Source organism: Camelus bactrianus, chromosome 16 (assembly GCF_048773025.1).
Source record: "Camelus bactrianus isolate YW-2024 breed Bactrian camel chromosome 16, ASM4877302v1, whole genome shotgun sequence".
In the NCBI taxonomy this organism is placed as follows: domain Eukaryota; kingdom Metazoa; phylum Chordata; class Mammalia; order Artiodactyla; family Camelidae; genus Camelus; species Camelus bactrianus.
In genome coordinates, this window is record NC_133554.1 from 43,273,125 (window position 1) to 43,290,921 (window position 17,797).

Genomic DNA, 17,797 nt, shown 5'->3' on the forward strand with positions numbered 1-17,797 from the left:
CCTCCTGGCTGGCTTTCCAGCTCCCCCCAGCAGGGGGAGATGCCGTCTTCTTGTGTTCAGGAAGGAGGGAGAAAAAGAGGGGCCCAGAGATTGGGAACCTTGTTTTAGGGCTGTGGCGAGGCCTCAGGGCTCGGATCACTGCTTGCAGGCAGTGCCCTGAGGCCCTTCCCACTGAGTTTTCCTGGGGCTCCAGGACTGGCTCTCCCCCCTGTGCAGTGGGACCCAGCGTCTGCTCTTCCCAGAGCCCAGGGTGGCAGCTGGGCTAGAGCTGCGGGTGTCCGGCGCCTGGCAGGAGCCTGGAAACCACATGCCTTTGGACTCCACGGAAGTCAGATGAAACCACGAATTGTAGCTGGAGCACGTGGGTGTCTACTTCCCGCGTAGCCACCTCGCAGGGAGCCCCAGGAAGAGCGGGAGGTCCGGGGCTGGGGATAGAGGTGGGAATGATGAAAGTGGTTAGTCTCCAGGGCCTGGCCGCTCCAGCCCCTGAGCACCTCCCACCTTCTCCCAAAGTCCTGAAGACTCACTCACTCCCCTTTCCTTAGGGCACAGAGCAGCAGGCCTGGGTGAGGGGCAGTTCTCTGCAGTTTCTCTCAGTGCGGGAGCTTTCCCACTTGGCAAGTCCTCGCTAAGTATCCCCAACCTGCCCAACCCTGTGTTTGGCCCTTGGGGAAACAGAAGGAAAATAGAAGATGGTCCATCCCTGCCCTCATAACAAACAAGTTAGTAGGAGAGTGGATTCCGGGTGAGGGGAGGCATGTAGAGATTTCAAGAGATTTCCTTCTAGGGCTGGCTCGTCCTCCCTGGGGGGGGGGGGAAGCTGATCCACTTACCTCTGGGCCCTGCAGAGTGCCAGCATTTGACCTGATTAGCCTCTTTTGCAGACCTGAGAGTACAGGCGGAGGCCATTGCTGGGGCTGCCCCCTTCCCCGAGGATGCCACTCCCTGGTGTCTGGCTCCTCTTCAGGCAAAAGGGAACTTGAGGAGCAAGGCTTTATTTTACCGGAATGGATCATGTCTGCTCCCCTCAGTAGGACCGAAGGATGGACAGACTGTGCCCCCTGCCTGGGCTCCACCCGGCCAGCCTGGAGGAGCTGCCCAGGGGCCTCGGCCCGCTCTGTTCTCCAGGCCAATGCCCAGAGGAGAGGGCAAGAGTACGGCTAGTCCCACGAGCCAGTCTAGACGGTGACAGGGCCCCAGGAGGAGGTGGCCAGGTTCCTTAGCCCCAGCGTGGGAGGGAGACAAGCTTCAAGACAACACCTGCCTGCCCAGCACCTCCCAGCTCACCGCATACTTTCTCTCTTTCCCTTTCCCAGCTGCCCCCTCCTTTTTTGGGTGACCAGAGAAACTGGGGCATAGGCGTGGGGTGGAGCCAGGAACCTCGGTGTCCTGCCTCCCAGCCTCAGGCTCAGGCTCTGCCTCTGAGCCCCTAGGGGAGGCGGGCAGCTGGCCCTGAGAAGGAGAAAGTGGGTCATAGCCAGCGTAGGGCAGGGGTCTAGGAAGTGGACTCCTGGTGTCCCTTCTCCACTTCGATGCCCTCTGGTGCCCCTCTGTGCTCCCCATAGATGGGGATCTGCCCCACTCTTCTCTTCCCTGCTCCATCCTTCCAAAGGGATTCAAGCCTTAGCATAGAATGGTTGGAGGAGGCAGGATCAACCCTAAGGGGATATGGAAGATGCCAGAGTAGGTGTTCACGTTTTTCCTGGACTTGGTCTCAGATGAGAGGGTTCAGCCAGCACCTAGCATGGGACCTGGCACATGGCAGCTTCCGGGTGATGCCGATGGGCTCCGGCATGACTGGACTGTTAGTGCAGGAGAGAACTGGAGGGCAGGTGGGCCTGATGTCTCCGGGGCCCCAGGGCAGCTGGCACCCCACGATCCATCTGGGGTGCTCCCCAGCCAGCTGTTGGCTTTTTGATTTTTTACTGTGCACAAAGCAGACCTTGCTTTCTTCCTTTTGGTCAGAGTCCCACCCCAGCCTTTTGGGCCCAGAAAATGGGAGCCTTCAAGAGCGAGCTTTCATTAGAGCACTACATTGGTTCTCCTCCTCCAGATTTAGCGGGTTACGAGGCCTGAGCCCAGCCTCTGCAGGAGGAAACGAGGTCATTGAGACTCTGGAGGGGATGGTGCTGGCTTCGAAAAAGCTCATGTACCCCTTGCTTGGTGGGTGCTCTATAAGCTTTGTGGGATGACACATGGGCGAGCTGGATGGGTGGGTTTGGAGAAGAGAAATGAACTACGAGGAGAGGGGCTATAGAGCAGGAAGGATTGTGGTTAAACATTAGGAAGACTTTGATGTATCACTTGAATCTCAGCAGGAAAAAAAAAAAGAAGACACTTGTTCTCATCCCAGGCTTCCCCTCTTACTGCCTTGGAGGATTCTGGGAATGGCAATGAGGATTGCATGGCCATGTCTTTACTTCCCACTTCGTGCTCTTACTGGAAATCGTAACTGCTGGCAACTACTGTGAGCCCCTGGCTCTGGCCACTGCTGGTTGCCCAGTCTCCTGGATACTCCTAGCTTCGGGGAGTTCTGTTTCCTTAGGTTTCTGACTGCTCTGGGTTCTGGGTGCCCTGCTTTTGAGTCATTGTAAGTGATGATTTCTTTTCTTCCAGAACAGGGCTTCCCTGCCAGACTCTCCTGTGCCTGGGGCAGGCAGAGAGAGCCAGGACAGGGCCAGCCAGCCCTTCCGGTTGCTCCCAGCTTGGGTGGGTGGAGTCCTGTCTGGGAGGGGCTGCTGCCCCCAGGTTTCTGGGTTCCCTTGAGTCTGCTGCCTGTCACCCCACTGAGGGCACCTTGGCCTTCCCTTCCCTTGCTCTTGAGAGAGCCTGGTTGGCCAGGATGAGGTTGGGACAAAGAGTGGTGAACAAAGTCCCTGGACCTACCCTGAGGTGTCCACCAACTCCAGACCTCTGTAGGAAGCACTGCTCCATCGCCAGTTTTCTGGAGTCTGCCCTGGCTGAGAGACTGAGGCTCCAGATCTTTGTTTAGGTCCTGTGTCCCCCAGCTCACCGAGTACACATCTTGCCAGCCAGCCTAGGGTCTGGGAGAGCCCTCCTCTGCCACTTCCCCTGTCCGTGTGCTCCCCCTACCTGAGGGCAGGAGGCCTCTCTGCTGTCCCTGGCTGGCGGGAGTCACAGCCACTGTGTCCTTGGTTGGCCAGCTTCTCCTGGGCTCCCGACAGGAGGGTGAGGTCATCCAGTCCGGGGAGAGGACAGGTGTCCCTGGCTCTGTGCCTGGAGTTGGGGGCAAGGAGGGGCCAGTAGGGGTCTCCAAAATAGCAACTGTGACATCAGGAAGGGGGAGGGGGACACAGACCCAGGAATAACCAGGCTATTAAAAGGCTCCAGTGAGGTCAGGGGGCCAAGTGGGAACTCTGTATCAGTGGGAGGCATAACCTAAGGAGAAAGGACGGGCCAGTAGTGGGCCGGGTAGGCGGGTGTCAACAGTCTTCATCGTGCACAAGCCTTAGGTCCGAGCAGGGCCCAGGAGCAGGGGCTGCTCTGCCAGGCCTGGGTCTGGTGGGGAAGGGCTGGATGCTGGCGGCTTCTTGACTCTTTTTAGAGGGGCTCCAACCTCAAGTCTCTTCCTACCTGGGTACTGGGGGTCACTGTACCTGTTAATGGAAACCCTGGGGCAGCTTCCTGTGCTTCCTGTGCAGGAGGCAGTGGGCTGTGGTGGTTAGGGCTCAGACTTGAACTTCAGACATCCCAGTCCTACCATTGAGCAGCTATATGACCTAGGGTGAGTGACTTAATTTCCCTGTGCCTCGGTTTCCCCGTGTGCACCTATTTCCTGAAGTTACTGTGCCAAATAGATGGGGTAATGTATGTGCTGCTCTTAGCATTGCACCTGGCACTTGACTCGAAGAGCTACCTGTGCTCTGAGAGTGCTCCAAGGGCGAGGCCTGACCAGGAAGAGTCTCCCTGCCCCCTGGAAGGAAGCCCAGCAGCCTCTGGAGGCAGCACCCCTAATGGGTGGAAGGGAGCTGCCATTTAGCTGCTTATCAGGGGGCTCCCTGCTAAGGGGATAGGGAGGCACCTCCCAGCTCTGAGAGAGGGCAGAAGTTAAATCAACTCCCATGGGCTGTTAGAGAGACTCCAGGGAAGATGCAGGGTTAGGTGGGGTGGTTCCTGTCTGCTGCTCTCTCCCAGACCCTTCCGTTCCTTTACTTGCTCTGGTTGGTGAGAGGGAAGATAGAGGATGGAATCTGGCTTTTGGGGCTCTTGCCCCTCGCCTGCCAGGACCAGCGCCAGAGCTGCTCCCAGAAGCATGGGTATTCCAGCCCAGCCTCTGGCCACCCGGCTCTGTGGCCTTGGCCCTGAGTGCAGGCCCTCCCCGTTCCCATCCCCCCTGCCTGGCGCTTCCTCCTGGGATGGAACGCGCCTCCCCCCCACCCCCCTTGGGGCCTCCGCCAGGCCCGGGCTCCTGGCAGCCGGCCGGCGGCTCCCTGAGCATGCTCCACCTATTTATAGACAGGGCCCTCCCCCAACTGCTATTTCAGTCTTCTGCCAGCTGCCGGCGGCTCATTCGGGAAGGAGGAGCAGGGAGCCGGCCCAGAGCTGTCACCCAGGGCTGGGAGGGAACACAGAGAGCCCGCCTGTCTGCTCAGCTCTCCTTCCTGTCTCCTGAGCGCTCAGCCATACCCCGCTCCTGGGGGCTGGGGAAAGGCCAGTGGTCAGATGCCCCTCTAGAGGGGAGCTGGGCCTGTAGCTCCGGTGCCTCCTGGCTCCTCCTGCCGCCAGGAGTGCCCAGGCCGGATGAGGCACCTCCCCACGGTGCGGGTCCCAGCAGCAGTGGCCTGAGGGAGCCCTCGAGCAGAGCAGTGAGAGCCCCACCCGACCACCTTCCCTTTGGCTGACTCCCGCCTCGGGCGGTCCCCCTCCCTGGCATGCTGCTGGTGCCCAAGGCTCAGGGGCTTGTGGAGATGCTGCAGACCATCTATGAGACGGAATCCTGTTTCTCAGCAGATGGGATGCCAGGCCGGGAACCATCCTTGGAAATCCTGCCTCGGACCCCTCTACACGGCATCCCTGTGGCAGGTAAGTGCTTCAGTGTCCCTGCCTGCCCTCTGTCACTGGGCATCCTTGTCTCTGGGGCTGAGCATCTGGCTCCAAGTCTCACCCAGATGGGTTCCTGCTTAGATCTTTCTAGAGGTCTTTGTTGAGAATATGGATGGTTAGGGGAGGTGTGCTCACTGAGATGGGCTTCCCTGCTCTCTCTGGGCCAAAGCCTGCCCACCCCCACCATCATGCCCTCCAGCTGCATTCTGCGGTGTTTCTTCGAGTCCCTTTGGCCTCCGGCAGGGTCGACATCAGCTGCTGGGGGCTGTGGATTACTAGAGGATCTTGGCCTAGTTGGCACCATGGTCAGAGGGGAGGAAGTGGGTCAGTGACTTGCCACCAGGCTGTCCTCTCCCCAGGTTGGGCAAGGAAGGAAGCTATAACCGGAATGTCCATAAGAATAAAGGCTCCCCTGCTTTTCTGGCTGGGTTCTTGGGGGCAGAGGGTCCAATGCAGTGATTTCTGCAAGTTGCTAGTCAGGAGAGCCCTGGGAATCACACTTGGGGAGGAGGCTTGATGCAGCTGTGGTAGAATGGGCAGAGGCTGGCAGCTAGGGTGTCGGGGGCCTTGGCTGCTGACTTCCCCATATCTCTCCTTCCCCAGGCCTTGGTTTATTCCCACCTTATGAGAATGAAAGGATGTTACTCAGGCTCATACGGCTTGAGGATTGCTAGCTCCTGTCACCTTCTCAGCAGGGATTCTTTTGGCTCTTGGCTGGGGGTGGGATCCCCCTGAGCTGGGCCACTCCCTCCCTCCTTCCCAGGAACCTGTTGGCAGCATCAGGCCTTTCTGGCACCGCCTCCCCACCAGGCCGGCACCACAAGATGCTTCCTCTAGGGAGGGGCCTGCTGGACCCATGCCTGCTTGGCCCCTCCTAGTAGTGGCTGGGCAGTTGGATGTGGGCGTCTGTGTGTGTACGTTTGGGGAGTCTTTGCCTCTGGGTACATGGGTGTGGGTCCCAGGCCTTGAATTGGAAGGTGGGAGCCATGTGCTTGTGCAGGTACCTGTGATTTAACTCCAAGCCGTCCAGGGTTAAGGTTGCAGCTGGACTGGGAAGTGTAAAAGGATGAAGGTTTAGGGGAAGATTTGGAAAACCCTTCAAACAGGGCCTACCATCTGCCTAGGCAGGGATGCCCTGGGAGTCTCCTAGGTTCGGGGCATACCCATAGGGGCCAGCCCTGAGGGTGCCCATGCAGGCCCCTAGGATGGGTGTGTAACCCCATGCAGAGTCTCTGCACAGTCCCCCTGGGAGGGATATAAAGGTAGAGGGCTGGTCTAGCCCTGGTCTAGTTGAGCCCACAGCTCTAACTGAAGACCCTGCTTGCTGACCCTTACCCTGAAGCCTTTGGGAGTCATGGTGGTCTCTTGGAAAGCAAAGGGCTGACTGTGCAGGGCATCTGCTTGGGGGCAGCTCCACCGCATTTGGCAGATGCCATATCAGTCCACCCATCCTGCCCTGTCCCCACTGTCCCTTGCCTCCCAGAAGCAGTTGGCAGTTGGCCTGAAGTTTCCTCCTCAACATGTTCTCTCATCCTCTTTCAAGTTAGGCCCCAGATTCCTCGCAGGCTGGAACCCCACTACCCCCATGCCTTCTGTAAGGCTTCCTGGCTTTGCACAGACTGGCCCCCCACCCCTTGGCCAGTCCCGCTCTTCAGATCCCTGTCCCCCCATCACCCGACACACACACACTGCCTAGCCTGAGCGGTGGCGTGGTCCATGCTGGCAGGAGGGAGGTGTGAGTCACCTCAGCAGCTCGGGGAGAGGGCTAAGAATGTTCCCCCTGCGCAGCTCTGATGCCGTGTCTGTGACGCGGCTGGGGACAGATATAGGCCTGGAGCTCTGCTGCCTTGTTTTTTTTTTGGACTCTGGAATGTAAATAGATGTTTCAAATAGAAACGCTTTAACCTTTGGGTTAAAAAAAAATCCACCCCGGATAAACACGGCCATGAGGGCCCAGGCAGCCTGGTGTTCCCCGCCCCCCCACCGGGCCCCATACCCCGCCTCCTCTCCCCATCTCTTGATCAGTCTCCAGACAGGATGCAAAAGCCTGTGGCTAAAAAAGCAGGTGTCCAGGGACGCTTCTTGGGCAGTGTGTGTTGTCAGGCCTCCCAAGCTGGAGGGTTTGGGGAAAGGGGGCTTCCCAGGATGGGTGCTTGTCCTGAAGTCTTTGCCCACTGCAGCAGCCGGTCTTTGGAGCCCTGTTTTAGAGGCGTCCTTTTCTCTCTGGGCTGGCTGGTGCACTGCCATTCCCCAGCACTTAGCACTGTGCCTGGCACATGGATGAATGAATGTTGCTTGAGGGGGCTGGCATCCAGGGTGGACAGCAGGAGTCCTGAGCTCTATTCTGGGGCTTGGCCCTCTGGGTGGATAGACAGATATGGTAAGTTGCCCCAGTGGGGGAGCCAGAGTCTTGGCAGGCGAGCCCATGAAGGATGTGGGGCATTCTCTGCTGTTCCTGCTTGAGGAGGGGGACAGATCACAGCTTCTGCTAGTGCCATCAGATCTTCCTTGAAGGAGGGGGTGTCTGCCTGGCTCTTCCACAACAGCCCAGCCCACAGTGGCACTCTCTCATCCAGGCTTGGTCCCGGCTCGGGTAGCCCAGGAGCTTGAACCCTGGTGTGGGAGTCCCAGGGACACAGTTCTGGGGGATCCCCTGCCTCCCTTCTGTTGGGCCTTGGGTTTTCTTCTGGGCTGGACTGGGCAGAGCTGCTGCTTGGGCAACATGCAGGCTGTTATGAACAGGCATGGAGGAGGAGTCTCCTTTCCCTGGTGAGGGAGGGTGTGAATCCCGATTATGCCAGGAAGGGATGCTGTGGATGTTGAGAAGCACCATGAGGTTTGGGTTTGGTATTGGAGTTTCCCCTTATATTCTTACTCCCATTCTTCACACCATTCCAAGCTTGGTTAGGTGTGTGGGTGTCTAGGTGTAGGGGCGCAGGGAAGGTAGGAAGAGCAAGACTGGGTGGGAAGGGAATTAATATTGTAATGTGCTAAATGACAAGGGTATCAGGTGCTTTCCTTACCTTATCTCTTCTAGGAAGGTTTTAATAGCCATGTTTTACAATTGAGAAGGATCAGGGAGGTTAGGGAACTTGCCCAAAGTCACAGAGTAAGTGACAGCTGGTCAGGGCTCTGTGTAGGGCCTCTGCTCACCCACATAAGAGCTTCCCTGTGCAAATTTTTAAAAGGCAGCCCTTTTTCCAGATGGCTGTATTCTCATGCTAGAGTGCATGGCATGGCTTAGCCCTTGGAACCTAGGCTAGATTTCAGCCCCCAACTTGCCCCTTCAGTTGGGTGGCCTTGTGCAGTACATAGCCTGTACAACCTTATGTGGCGCACCTGTCTTTATACTTCCAAAGTTTGTGCTCCTAGACTATAGAGACCAGTCTGGCCTTGGGTGGGGAAGGGGGTGGGTCCTGAGGTTTCTGAGAGGAGATTGTTTTCTATAACCCACTTGATCAGTTATTTTTCCCTCCTTGTAGGGATTTTAGCCAAAGAGGGAGAAGGGGGCTCAGGAATACAGATGAACACCCTGTCTCATTCACACTACCTCCCCTGCCCCCATCCCCTCCTATCTCATCCCGTCTTCTTGTTTTTGAGACCCTCAGCTGTCCCTTCCCTGCTGCACAGCTGCCAGACAGGAAATCGGATTAACTGTGTCCATATGCACAGCTGTAACAGCTGTCAGGTTGGCAGCAGAGATGAGTGCAGCCAGCCGGGGGACACTGTGAGAAAGCAGTTCTCAGACTTACAGTTGCCACAGAATTACCAAGGGGATGTATTCAAAAGCAGATTCCCAAGCTTTGCCTCAATCCCCACCCCAAGGTTTGGATTTCCTAGGGCAGCCCCTGAACAAGTACTTTTTTTTTTTGATGTGTATATATATATATATATATATATATATATATATATATATATATATATATATATATATATATATATTTTTTATTGAAGTATAGTCAGTTTACAATGTTGTGTCAGTTTCTTGTTTACAGCATAATGCTTCAGTCATACATGAATGTACATTCGTTTTCATATTCTTTTTCACCATAAGTTATACAAGATATTGAATTTAGTTCCCTGTGCTATGGAACAAGCATTTTTAACACATCTCAGATGATTCGGATGTGAGTAGGCTCAGACCATGCTTGGAGGAAGGGCTTTGTGGACAGGGGTCATGTGGACAGGGTCATGGGGCCTAGCAGCCTGCCAGTGGGTGTCACCAGTCTCCCTAGAAGGCCTCAATGGGCTTTGGGCTCTTGGGAGAGGGGCCTCTTACAGAGGGAGGTAGGCTGTTGCCTCAGTCGAAGTCATATCCAGCTCCCAGCAGCCTGGCAGTCTGGAGAGGGAGGATATCTTGAGACACTGGGGAGCAGGTGTCTAAACCCTAGCCGGGGTAGGGGATTACAGCAAGTGGCCAGGTGGACAGGGTGCCCTGCTGGATGCTCAGGGCTGGGTTGTGCTCGAGGAGTAGAGGCAGGGCTCCCGCACTGGGGCCCCTGCCATCCACCCCAGGTATGGAGCGAACAGTCTCAGCAACAGCTGCAGGCTTTGAATGGTAGTGTGCCTTTTAATTGCCTCTAGCTTGGTGCCCAAGTGTTTCCTGGAAGTGGCTGGGCTGGGAGAAGTGAGTCTACTTCTCCTCCAGAGAGCAGCCCAAGATCAGTGACTAACTCCATCTTCATCAGTGAGATGCTTTGTGCTTTCCACCAGGGCTGTGCATCCCTTAAGCTTGAGGTCCTTCAGAGACAGTCTACCTCAAGATTTTGGGGGGTTCCATCCACTTGGACCCCATTTCCCCCCGCACTCCTGGGCTCTGGTGTTCTAGGGCCAACCAGGTGCCCCGTCTAGATCTCTGGATCTTTAATGCAGAGTTTGGCTCCTTACTCCCTCTCTCATTAAATTCAGGAGCAGCCTTCGAGATTTCTCTTGTTTTTTAGTGGGAGGCAAGAGAGAGCCAGAAGACCCAGGGTTAAGCCCCGGCTCCTATGCCTCCTTTCCAGGTGATGCTGGATGAATCTCTTCCATCTCTGGCCTGGCTTTCCCCCTCTGTCAGTGGGGGGAGTTGAGTCACTGATCTGCAGGCCCTTCCTGCAGTGCCTTTCTAGGAGTCTCTGAAGTTAGTTTCACCTTGTTTCTGCCTTGTGAGAAGAGGATCTTAGGGTTTCCTGAGTCCTGGCCCCGGGAGGATGTGGAATAGTCCTGGGGAAAGGGGTGTCACCTGCCACAGGAAGACTTTCTGAGTGCGGAGAGCTAGGGTCCCAAGAGCGGGGACCAAAACTTGTGCTAAGTATTGCTTTTGAGGGATGGATGGAGCCCACCACTGAGGACTGAGCCTCAGAGGACAGAGTGGCCCTTCTTGGTGGTAGCAAGGCAAGGGGGGACAGGAGGGACAGGCTAGAAGTGCTGCCATTGGGAGGAGGCCCTTCCCAGAGACTCCTTCCCCAGTGCTGGGATCCGGTTCCTGGCCACTCCAGCTTGTGTTATGTGGGCCCCACTGGAAGGGCTCTGATTAGGACAGGACCACAGAGCAACCTTGGGACAGTCTGAAATAAGAGAACTGGGGCTTTGTTTTGGCAGAGGTCTGAACTTGGCTTCCTTAGAATTCAAGCCATCTGTGAGTTTGTCCCTAAGTAATTCTAAGTATTTTATTTTATGGACTTTAGAAGCATTCTGAGAAGTCCATAGGCTTCACTTGACTCCCAAAGGGGTCCAGGACACAAAGAATGTCAGGAGCCATTAATAACAGCCTGGACTAGTACCTCCTGAGATTTTCCCAGGCTCTGTGCCAAGCTCCACTGCAGTGTTATCTCTCCTGAGCCCTAACAGCTCTGGGAGGTAGGTGGTATTCTTACTCCCATCTCAGAAATGCCCTCCCAGAGCACAGGGACAGCTTGGGGCCTTGCCCTAGGAGGTGGCAGAGCCTGACTTGGACCCTGGCGTTCTCTTGCTCGAGAGCCCTTGCTCTTTGCCATCACATGGTGTGTGTTTGCTTGCGTTGCATGAGGCGTTGTGAAAATTGCTAGGTGAGAGTCATCCCCAGCTTGCACATGTGGAAACGCTGTCTGAATTGTGGTAGAACCTGCTGAGCCTAAATTGGCCTCACTAGTCACGTAAGAGCACAGAAATAGATCATGGGAAACCATCCTTGGTGGGGAGGGGTCATCGCGTCATGGGGAGGAGTGTGAAATGCTGTTCCCTGCCTCCTTCCAAAATCCTTCAAGGCCAAGAAAGGGGCAAGAGCCTTTTCCCATTCTCCAGAGGGACAGAATGAGGTCACTAGACATTTAAGGAAGCTGCTGACTCCCCACCCTGGTGAGGGAGACCCTGGGGGCTTGGGTCCTGGTGGAAGGCATGGGGTGGGCTGCTGCCTAGAGGGGCCAGTTATCCAGGGCTGGCTCATTCTGAGCACCTGGGATGCCCCATATTGGAGTGAGTGCTGCATGGGTTAGTGTTCAGAGGGAGCCCGCCTGAGCTGGGAGTCAGAAGACCTGGGTTTGAATCCCTCCTACCTAGCTGGTGGCCATTTTTGCACAGCAGCCTAAGAAGCTTGGTTTCCTCGTCTGTGTTACGTGGGGACTGAAACAGATGCTCTCAAAGGCCCCTTTCTCCCTCTCCCCTCTTTTGTTGGGGCAGCTTCTCAGATCCAGGGCTTATCTGTAGAGGCCTCATTTTCGTCCTGTGTAGACTTTCCAAACTGCTTAATGCGTCCCTCAGTCATACTCCACGAACCCTGACTCCCCCCACACCCCCAGCCTTCTGTGGCTGGTGGCTCCCAGGAGCAGGGTCTTTTTACAGCCAAGTTTTAAGCTTAGGTCTGCCGGGTGGGGTCCATACACCCCTCCCTCCAGGGTTTTTCCAGGGGGAGCTAAAGGTACCAATGATGCTAGTGTTTGGGTCCCAGGGATTCTGGAGTTGGTGACTTTTCCAAGAGAAGGCTGAGAGCTGGGCCATGGCTTGAGTTGTGTTCAGAGCAGGAGGAAAGCTTGGCCTTACTCTTGGGCAGCTAGATTGGTTTTTTATTTTGAACCGTTTTCCCAAAGGTGCTGCTAAAACCTGCTTCTCGTGTCCTCAAATCCCTTGACTGCTTGGGGGCCGTGTCCCTTTGCCTGGACACTCTCTTTTTAGTCTAAGCCTCTGCTGGCAGTCATCCCAGAGGTTACCCTGTCAACACCTGTCATCGCCCTCACCCCACCGGAGGAGCCAGGCTATCCATGGTTGTGCTGCCCGAACAATCTGTTGTGGGAGCCCCTACAGGGCTGGTGGGGTTCATGGAGAGATCAGAAGCCCAGCTAGATGGTAAGGAAGTGTCACTAAGGTGTTGCTGTCACTACTCAGTTATACCCATGAGCTGACAGGGTGGTCCCCCTTCTAGCTAGAGCCTGGTATGTGCAGGACCACTCCAATGGCTACCCACCCAGCTACCTGGGCTGGGGCTTCTCCAGGGAGACAGTGTTGGTCAGTCCTACCAAAGGCCAGAGGACAGGATGCTGTTGCTGCTTGTTCCTAAGGCCACTGCTCCACAGAGGAGGGTCAGAGTCCCCAGAAGGGGTAGAGTTTGGAGCAGAGCAGACCTTCTGTCTTCCCTCTGCAGGAGGTCCCTCTGCTGGCTTCTTCTTGGCTTCCTGCAGTTCTTGTCGGGAGGAGGCATGGGGGTAGGGGGACCGCGCAGGGCTGTGCCCTCCCGCTGACCCCTTCCCTGGCCTTTGCTAGCCAGTCTCCAGCCTGTTTCTCTTAGGTATCAGTGTCCTTCTGCCTACTATCCTCCCTTTCCACCAGGAGGCGGTCAAGAGCCTCCTCCTATCATGACACATCCATTTCCCCTTCCAGGTGCTTGGGGCCCTTGGCAGCCCCTGCCACCTGCTCTGCTCATGCCACACTGGCAGAGGGCACAGATCCTCAAGGGATGGCAAAGCCAGCCAGGCTCTAGGTTTTGTGCCCAGAAAACTACGTTTGGGGTCCTCTCTGCCTGCCCCCAGCCATAGCCCCTTCCATCTTGAATGGAGCCAGGCTACTACCTGGCAGACCCATGGGGTGCTGCATCCTGTCCAGGCCCCACAGGGCCTGCAGATTAATATTCTCCAGTCGCCTGTGCTTCCTGCTTGTGTGGGAACAAGGAGCCCGCTGGCCACCCCACCACCTGCATACCAATGGGGCTGCGGCTCTTATGCGGCACGGGACCTAGCATCTCTGCTGCGGTGGCGGCGGTGGTGGTGGCAGCTGTGCAGGAGCCCTGGTGGGAGAGTCCCCTCACTCAAGCCCGTGCCCTCTCTGCAAGGCTCCTGCAAGGGAAGCCAGCACTGCTGGCGGCAGTTCCAGCCCAAGCAGGGTTATCTGCTGGGAGCCAGGAGCGCTTGGACCTCTGCCCTTCCCTGGGCGGGCGGGCTGGCATCCGGCTCCTGCAGCCCCGGCACTGCCGGCAGCAGCAGGTTGAAGCCTGTCCATCTCTTGGCTGAGCAATCAGAGTGCCATGGGCCAAGCCAGCCTTTCCTAGGAACAGATAACTCTCCAGCCAGCCTGGGGCTTTGCTGAGTGTTTCCAGGGCTGGGGACACCCAAGGCTGACTGCTGGCTCCTTGCTGCTGCCCTGCCTTTGCACCGTGGACAGGGCCGGCCACCTCCAGAAAGGTCCTCTGCAGTTTCCAAGGGCCATTCCTCCCAATGCTGGGGCAGGACATTGGTGGGCGGGAAAGTGAGTGTGTGTGTGTAACCCCACCCTTCTGGCCACATCTGGCCACTCCTGCAGATGTGGCTCTGGCCTTGTGGCCGCAGAGTCGTCAGTGTGGCTGGCGGGCAAACCACAGAGGAATGTGCCCGTCAGTGCTGGGGGAAGAAGGGCTGGTGGGGAGTGAGAGAGATATTATACTCAGGCTACCTCCCCACTCCCAGCTCCAGTGGGTCCCAGGGGCCATATTCAACCATGAGGGTAGACCTTCAGCAGACCTTGTCCCTGCCGTGGTGACACTCATTCAGTGTAGGCTCCCTGGGGAGATCCAGGCTCATAGGCTACATTGGGTATGGGAGCCCCTCTTACCTCAGTCCTTAGCCCCCCTCTCAGCTCCCTCTCCCAACTCCTTCTCCACCCCTGATGGGGATGGCAGTGGGGGCCTGGGCAGAGGCCTGCTCACAAGGGCAGAGATACTGGCAACCATCAGGATGGTGGGGTCTTTCCTTCTCCAGGCCTCAGTTGGAGTAGGCCTCCTTTTCACAGGAAAGTCTTCCCAGCTCCCTGTGGCCTCCCTGGGCTGGAGTGGGGAAAGTAAGGGCTTTCTTTGGAGAAAGAAATGGAAAAGAAACATGATGGGTTGGCCCTGCCTCTCTCACTTCCTCCTTCCCGGGCAGTGGGTAGTCTGCCTTCCGTTTCCTGCTGGCGTCAGGAGGCTTTGTGGGGTGTGGGCTGGGCTTGGGGCTCCCTGCTGGCTTGGTGTTTGCCTAGTTGCCCTGGCAACTACAGAGCAGTGGTGGGGAGTGACATTCAGTGACCAGAGGACAGTGTACAGGGATCAAGACCTATCCTTCCCATAAGCCCATTGGAATTTTTTGCCACTCCCTGGGGCCCCTCGGCCCATTGTCCACATTGGGGCCTGGACCCAAGTTCTCGGGACCAGCAGATACTTCTAGCCTTTCCCCTTCCCAACGGGTTCTCCCTAGGACTAAAGTTCTGAGATCTCTGCTTCAGCTCCAGCTCCCCCTGCATTACCCTTCTTCCTGTCTGATTCCCTTTCCTTTCCTGTCTCCTCCTCCCACCTCCTCCCTGCGCCCGCCTGCCCATTCTCCCCCCCCCCCCCCCCCCCCGCACAGCTGCTGTTTGGCTCACTCTATATATAGCGGCATTTTCAGGGTAATTACAATAAAACTGTTGAAAGGAGATAATCCAGCAAAGGAAGCAAGTCTGACTCCCAGCCCCCTCCCGTCCCTGGTTTGGTGCAGCCCTGCACCCCCTTTCTCTGCGGCCTCCTGCTCCCACCCCACTCCCTGTACCCATAGCCTCTCCCTTCCACCCCATCTGCCCAGCTGGGTGTGGGGCAGAGGAAAGGGGACCGGATAGGGATGTCCAGAGGGTCCTCACTGGCCTCTCCTAGGCATACTGAGACCCCTGGCTGCCAGCCCCATCAGTTCTAGAACCAACCTCTGTGCCTCAGCTTCTCCTCTGGTATAGGCTGCTTGGCAGGGAGTATGTGGTGTTGAGAGGTAGGGGAGGAGGCACAGGAAGGACAGTGGTTAAAAGCACAGGATTTGGATTCACTCCTTGTTCATGGATCACCTGGCTGTATGCCTTTGGTCATGTTACTTAAATTTCTCTGAACCTCAGTTTCCTTATCACTAAAGCAATTCACATAAAATGCCCCGGGGCCTTAACTATCAATGACAATATTATGTGTTGAGCACTCACAGTTTTCCAGGTACCCTGCTTTGCTCATGTACATTTTCTTATTGAGGTTCATGGCTTGGAGCTCATTTAATTAAAGCTGAAGGCTGTATCCACTGAGCTGGGGATTTGACTCCCCCACCCCTTCTATTAGCTTTGGGTCTAGTACTGCCTGGTAGCTTTCTGGGCCCCAGGCATGGCTACCAGGGCCTGATGGGGTCTGGGATTGGGCCCTCTGACCCCTTCCTGTCTCTTCTCGCAGTGGAGGTGAAGCCGGTGCTGCCAGGAGCCATGCCCAGCTCCATGGGGGGTGGGGGAGGAGGCAGCCCCAGCCCCGTGGAGCTGCGGGGTGCTCTGGCAGGTCCCGTGGACCCTGCGCTGCGGGAGCAGCAACTACAGCAGGAGCTCCTGGCGCTCAAGCAGCAGCAGCAGCTGCAGAAGCAGCTCCTGTTTGCTGAGTTCCAGAAACAGCATGACCACCTGACCCGGCAGCATGAGGTCCAGCTGCAGAAGCACCTCAAGGTGAGCGAGGGGGGCGCGGGCGGGCCACCCAGACCTCCGACGCCCGCCCGGACCTGGCTCACCCTGCCTCCCTCCCCCTGCGCCCCTGCAGCAGCAGCAGGAGATGCTGGCAGCCAAGAGGCAGCAGGAGCTGGAGCAGCAGCGGCAGCGGGAGCAGCAACGGCAGGAGGAGCTGGAGAAGCAGCGGCTAGAGCAGCAGCTGCTCATCCTGCGAAACAAGGAGAAGAGCAAAGAGAGTAAGGCCTGGGGCCACCTGGGGCCAGCCGGGACTCCTGCCCTGCCCTGCCCCCCACTTGTGGGGTCCTAGCCCCAGGCTCCCAGGTCAGCTGTGCCCTGTCCCACAGGTGCCATCGCCAGCACTGAGGTGAAGCTGAGGCTCCAGGAATTCCTCCTGTCGAAGTCAAAGGAGCCCTCACCAGGCGGCCTCAACCATTCCCTCCCACAGCATCCCAAATGCTGGTAATGGCCATTGGCAGGCATGGGTTGCAGAGTTCCCTGCTCAGGGGCTGCCTGGCTGCAGGATGGCAAGGGGTTCCTGGCCTGAAGCCACATAGGGGCCCTGCAATCTCTCCTAGGAGACGAGATTCCCACCCCTGGTTTCTCTCTTCACTTCCCTCCCCAGGATCCATTTCCTATCCCCATATGCAGGGGATGTTTCGTAAATGTAGGTTGCTAGGGGGCAGGTCTAGTTGGCTGGGTGATAACCTAGATCTGTTTCCATCCCCTCCCTCCACCCCACAGGGGAGCCCACCATGCTTCTTTGGACCAGAGTTCCCCTCCCCAGAGCGGCCCCCCTGGGACGCCTCCCTCTTACAAACTGCCTTTGCTTGGGCCCTATGACAGCCGCGATGACTTCCCCCTCCGCAAAACAGGTGAGTGAGTGCAAATTGGCATCTCAGAATATGGCTTCTTGGGGAGAGAGGTGGGAATGTGGAGGGGCCAGGCTGCAGGTGTGTCCATTTGTGTGGATGTGTCTGAGCCCCAGCTGCCTCTTCCCCAGCCTCTGAACCCAACTTGAAAGTGCGTTCAAGGCTAAAGCAGAAGGTGGCCGAGCGGAGAAGCAGTCCCCTCCTGCGTCGCAAGGATGGGACTGTCATTAGCACCTTTAAGAAGAGAGCTGTTGAGATCACAGGTGCCGGGCCTGGGGGTAAGAGCTCTTCTTCTGTCCCCATTCGGAGGGCTGGGGAGTGAGACGTGGCTCCAAGCAAGCCCAAGTGACAGCTTCTTCTCCTGTAGTGTCATCCGTATGTAACAGCGCGCCAGGTTCTGGCCCCAGCTCTCCCAACAGCTCCCACAGCACCATCGCCGAGAATGGCTTCACTGGCTCAGTCCCCAACATCCCCACCGAGGTACAGGCCTGCCAAGGGCTGGGCGGGTGGGCCAGAGCTGCTTTCTACCCCGTGGAGGAGGGCAGCTCCTTCCGGTCTGTCTTGCTGAGAGAGCCCAGCAGGGACCGCTGTACTTAACATGGACAGGCTGGAGGGACCTGTTGCCCCCAAATGGGATTTGTCCCATGGGCCTCTGAATGGCTCTGATCTCTCAGTCCTTTGTAGGTGGGGCTTGGTGTGGGAAGTGTGGCTCATTCAGAGCCGTCAGCCTTGGCCCCAGGTGGCCCCCCTTTGCATGCTCTCATGCCTGTCTCTCCCAACTGCTCTCCAGATGCTCCCCCAGCACCGGGCCCTTCCTCTGGACAACTCCCCCAACCAGTTCAGCCTCTACACGTCTCCCTCTCTGCCCAACATCTCCCTAGGGCTGCAGGCCACGGTCACTGTCACCAACTCGCACCTCACCGTAAGTACAGGGCACCTACCCTGTCCTCCCTCTGGTTTTGAGGTCTTTGGTC

The 17,797-nt window shown here is 57.1% G+C and overlaps 1 protein-coding gene across 7 annotated transcripts in view; it reads left to right on the forward strand.

Annotated features, from left to right (window-relative positions):
- Positions 1–17,797, forward strand: part of HDAC5 (histone deacetylase 5) — a 34,669-nt gene that overhangs the window by 7,910 nt on the left and 8,962 nt on the right. For 3 of the 7 annotated variants that reach the window (XM_074343327.1, XM_074343330.1, XM_045520026.2), the window contains 8 exons: positions 4,972–5,043; positions 15,695–15,954; positions 16,046–16,190; positions 16,299–16,413; positions 16,696–16,826; positions 16,955–17,101; positions 17,176–17,303; positions 17,614–17,745. In XM_074343327.1, the coding sequence (XP_074199428.1) occupies positions 4,972–5,043; positions 15,695–15,954; positions 16,046–16,190; positions 16,299–16,413; positions 16,696–16,826; positions 16,955–17,101; positions 17,176–17,303; positions 17,614–17,745 (1,130 nt within the window). Of the gene's footprint in view, positions 1–4,968; positions 5,044–15,694; positions 15,955–16,045; positions 16,191–16,298; positions 16,414–16,695; positions 16,827–16,954; positions 17,102–17,175; positions 17,304–17,613; positions 17,746–17,797 lie in introns of all 7 variants that reach the window. The other 4 variants (XM_074343329.1, XM_010959543.3, XM_074343326.1 and 1 more) reach the window with 3 other exon arrangements.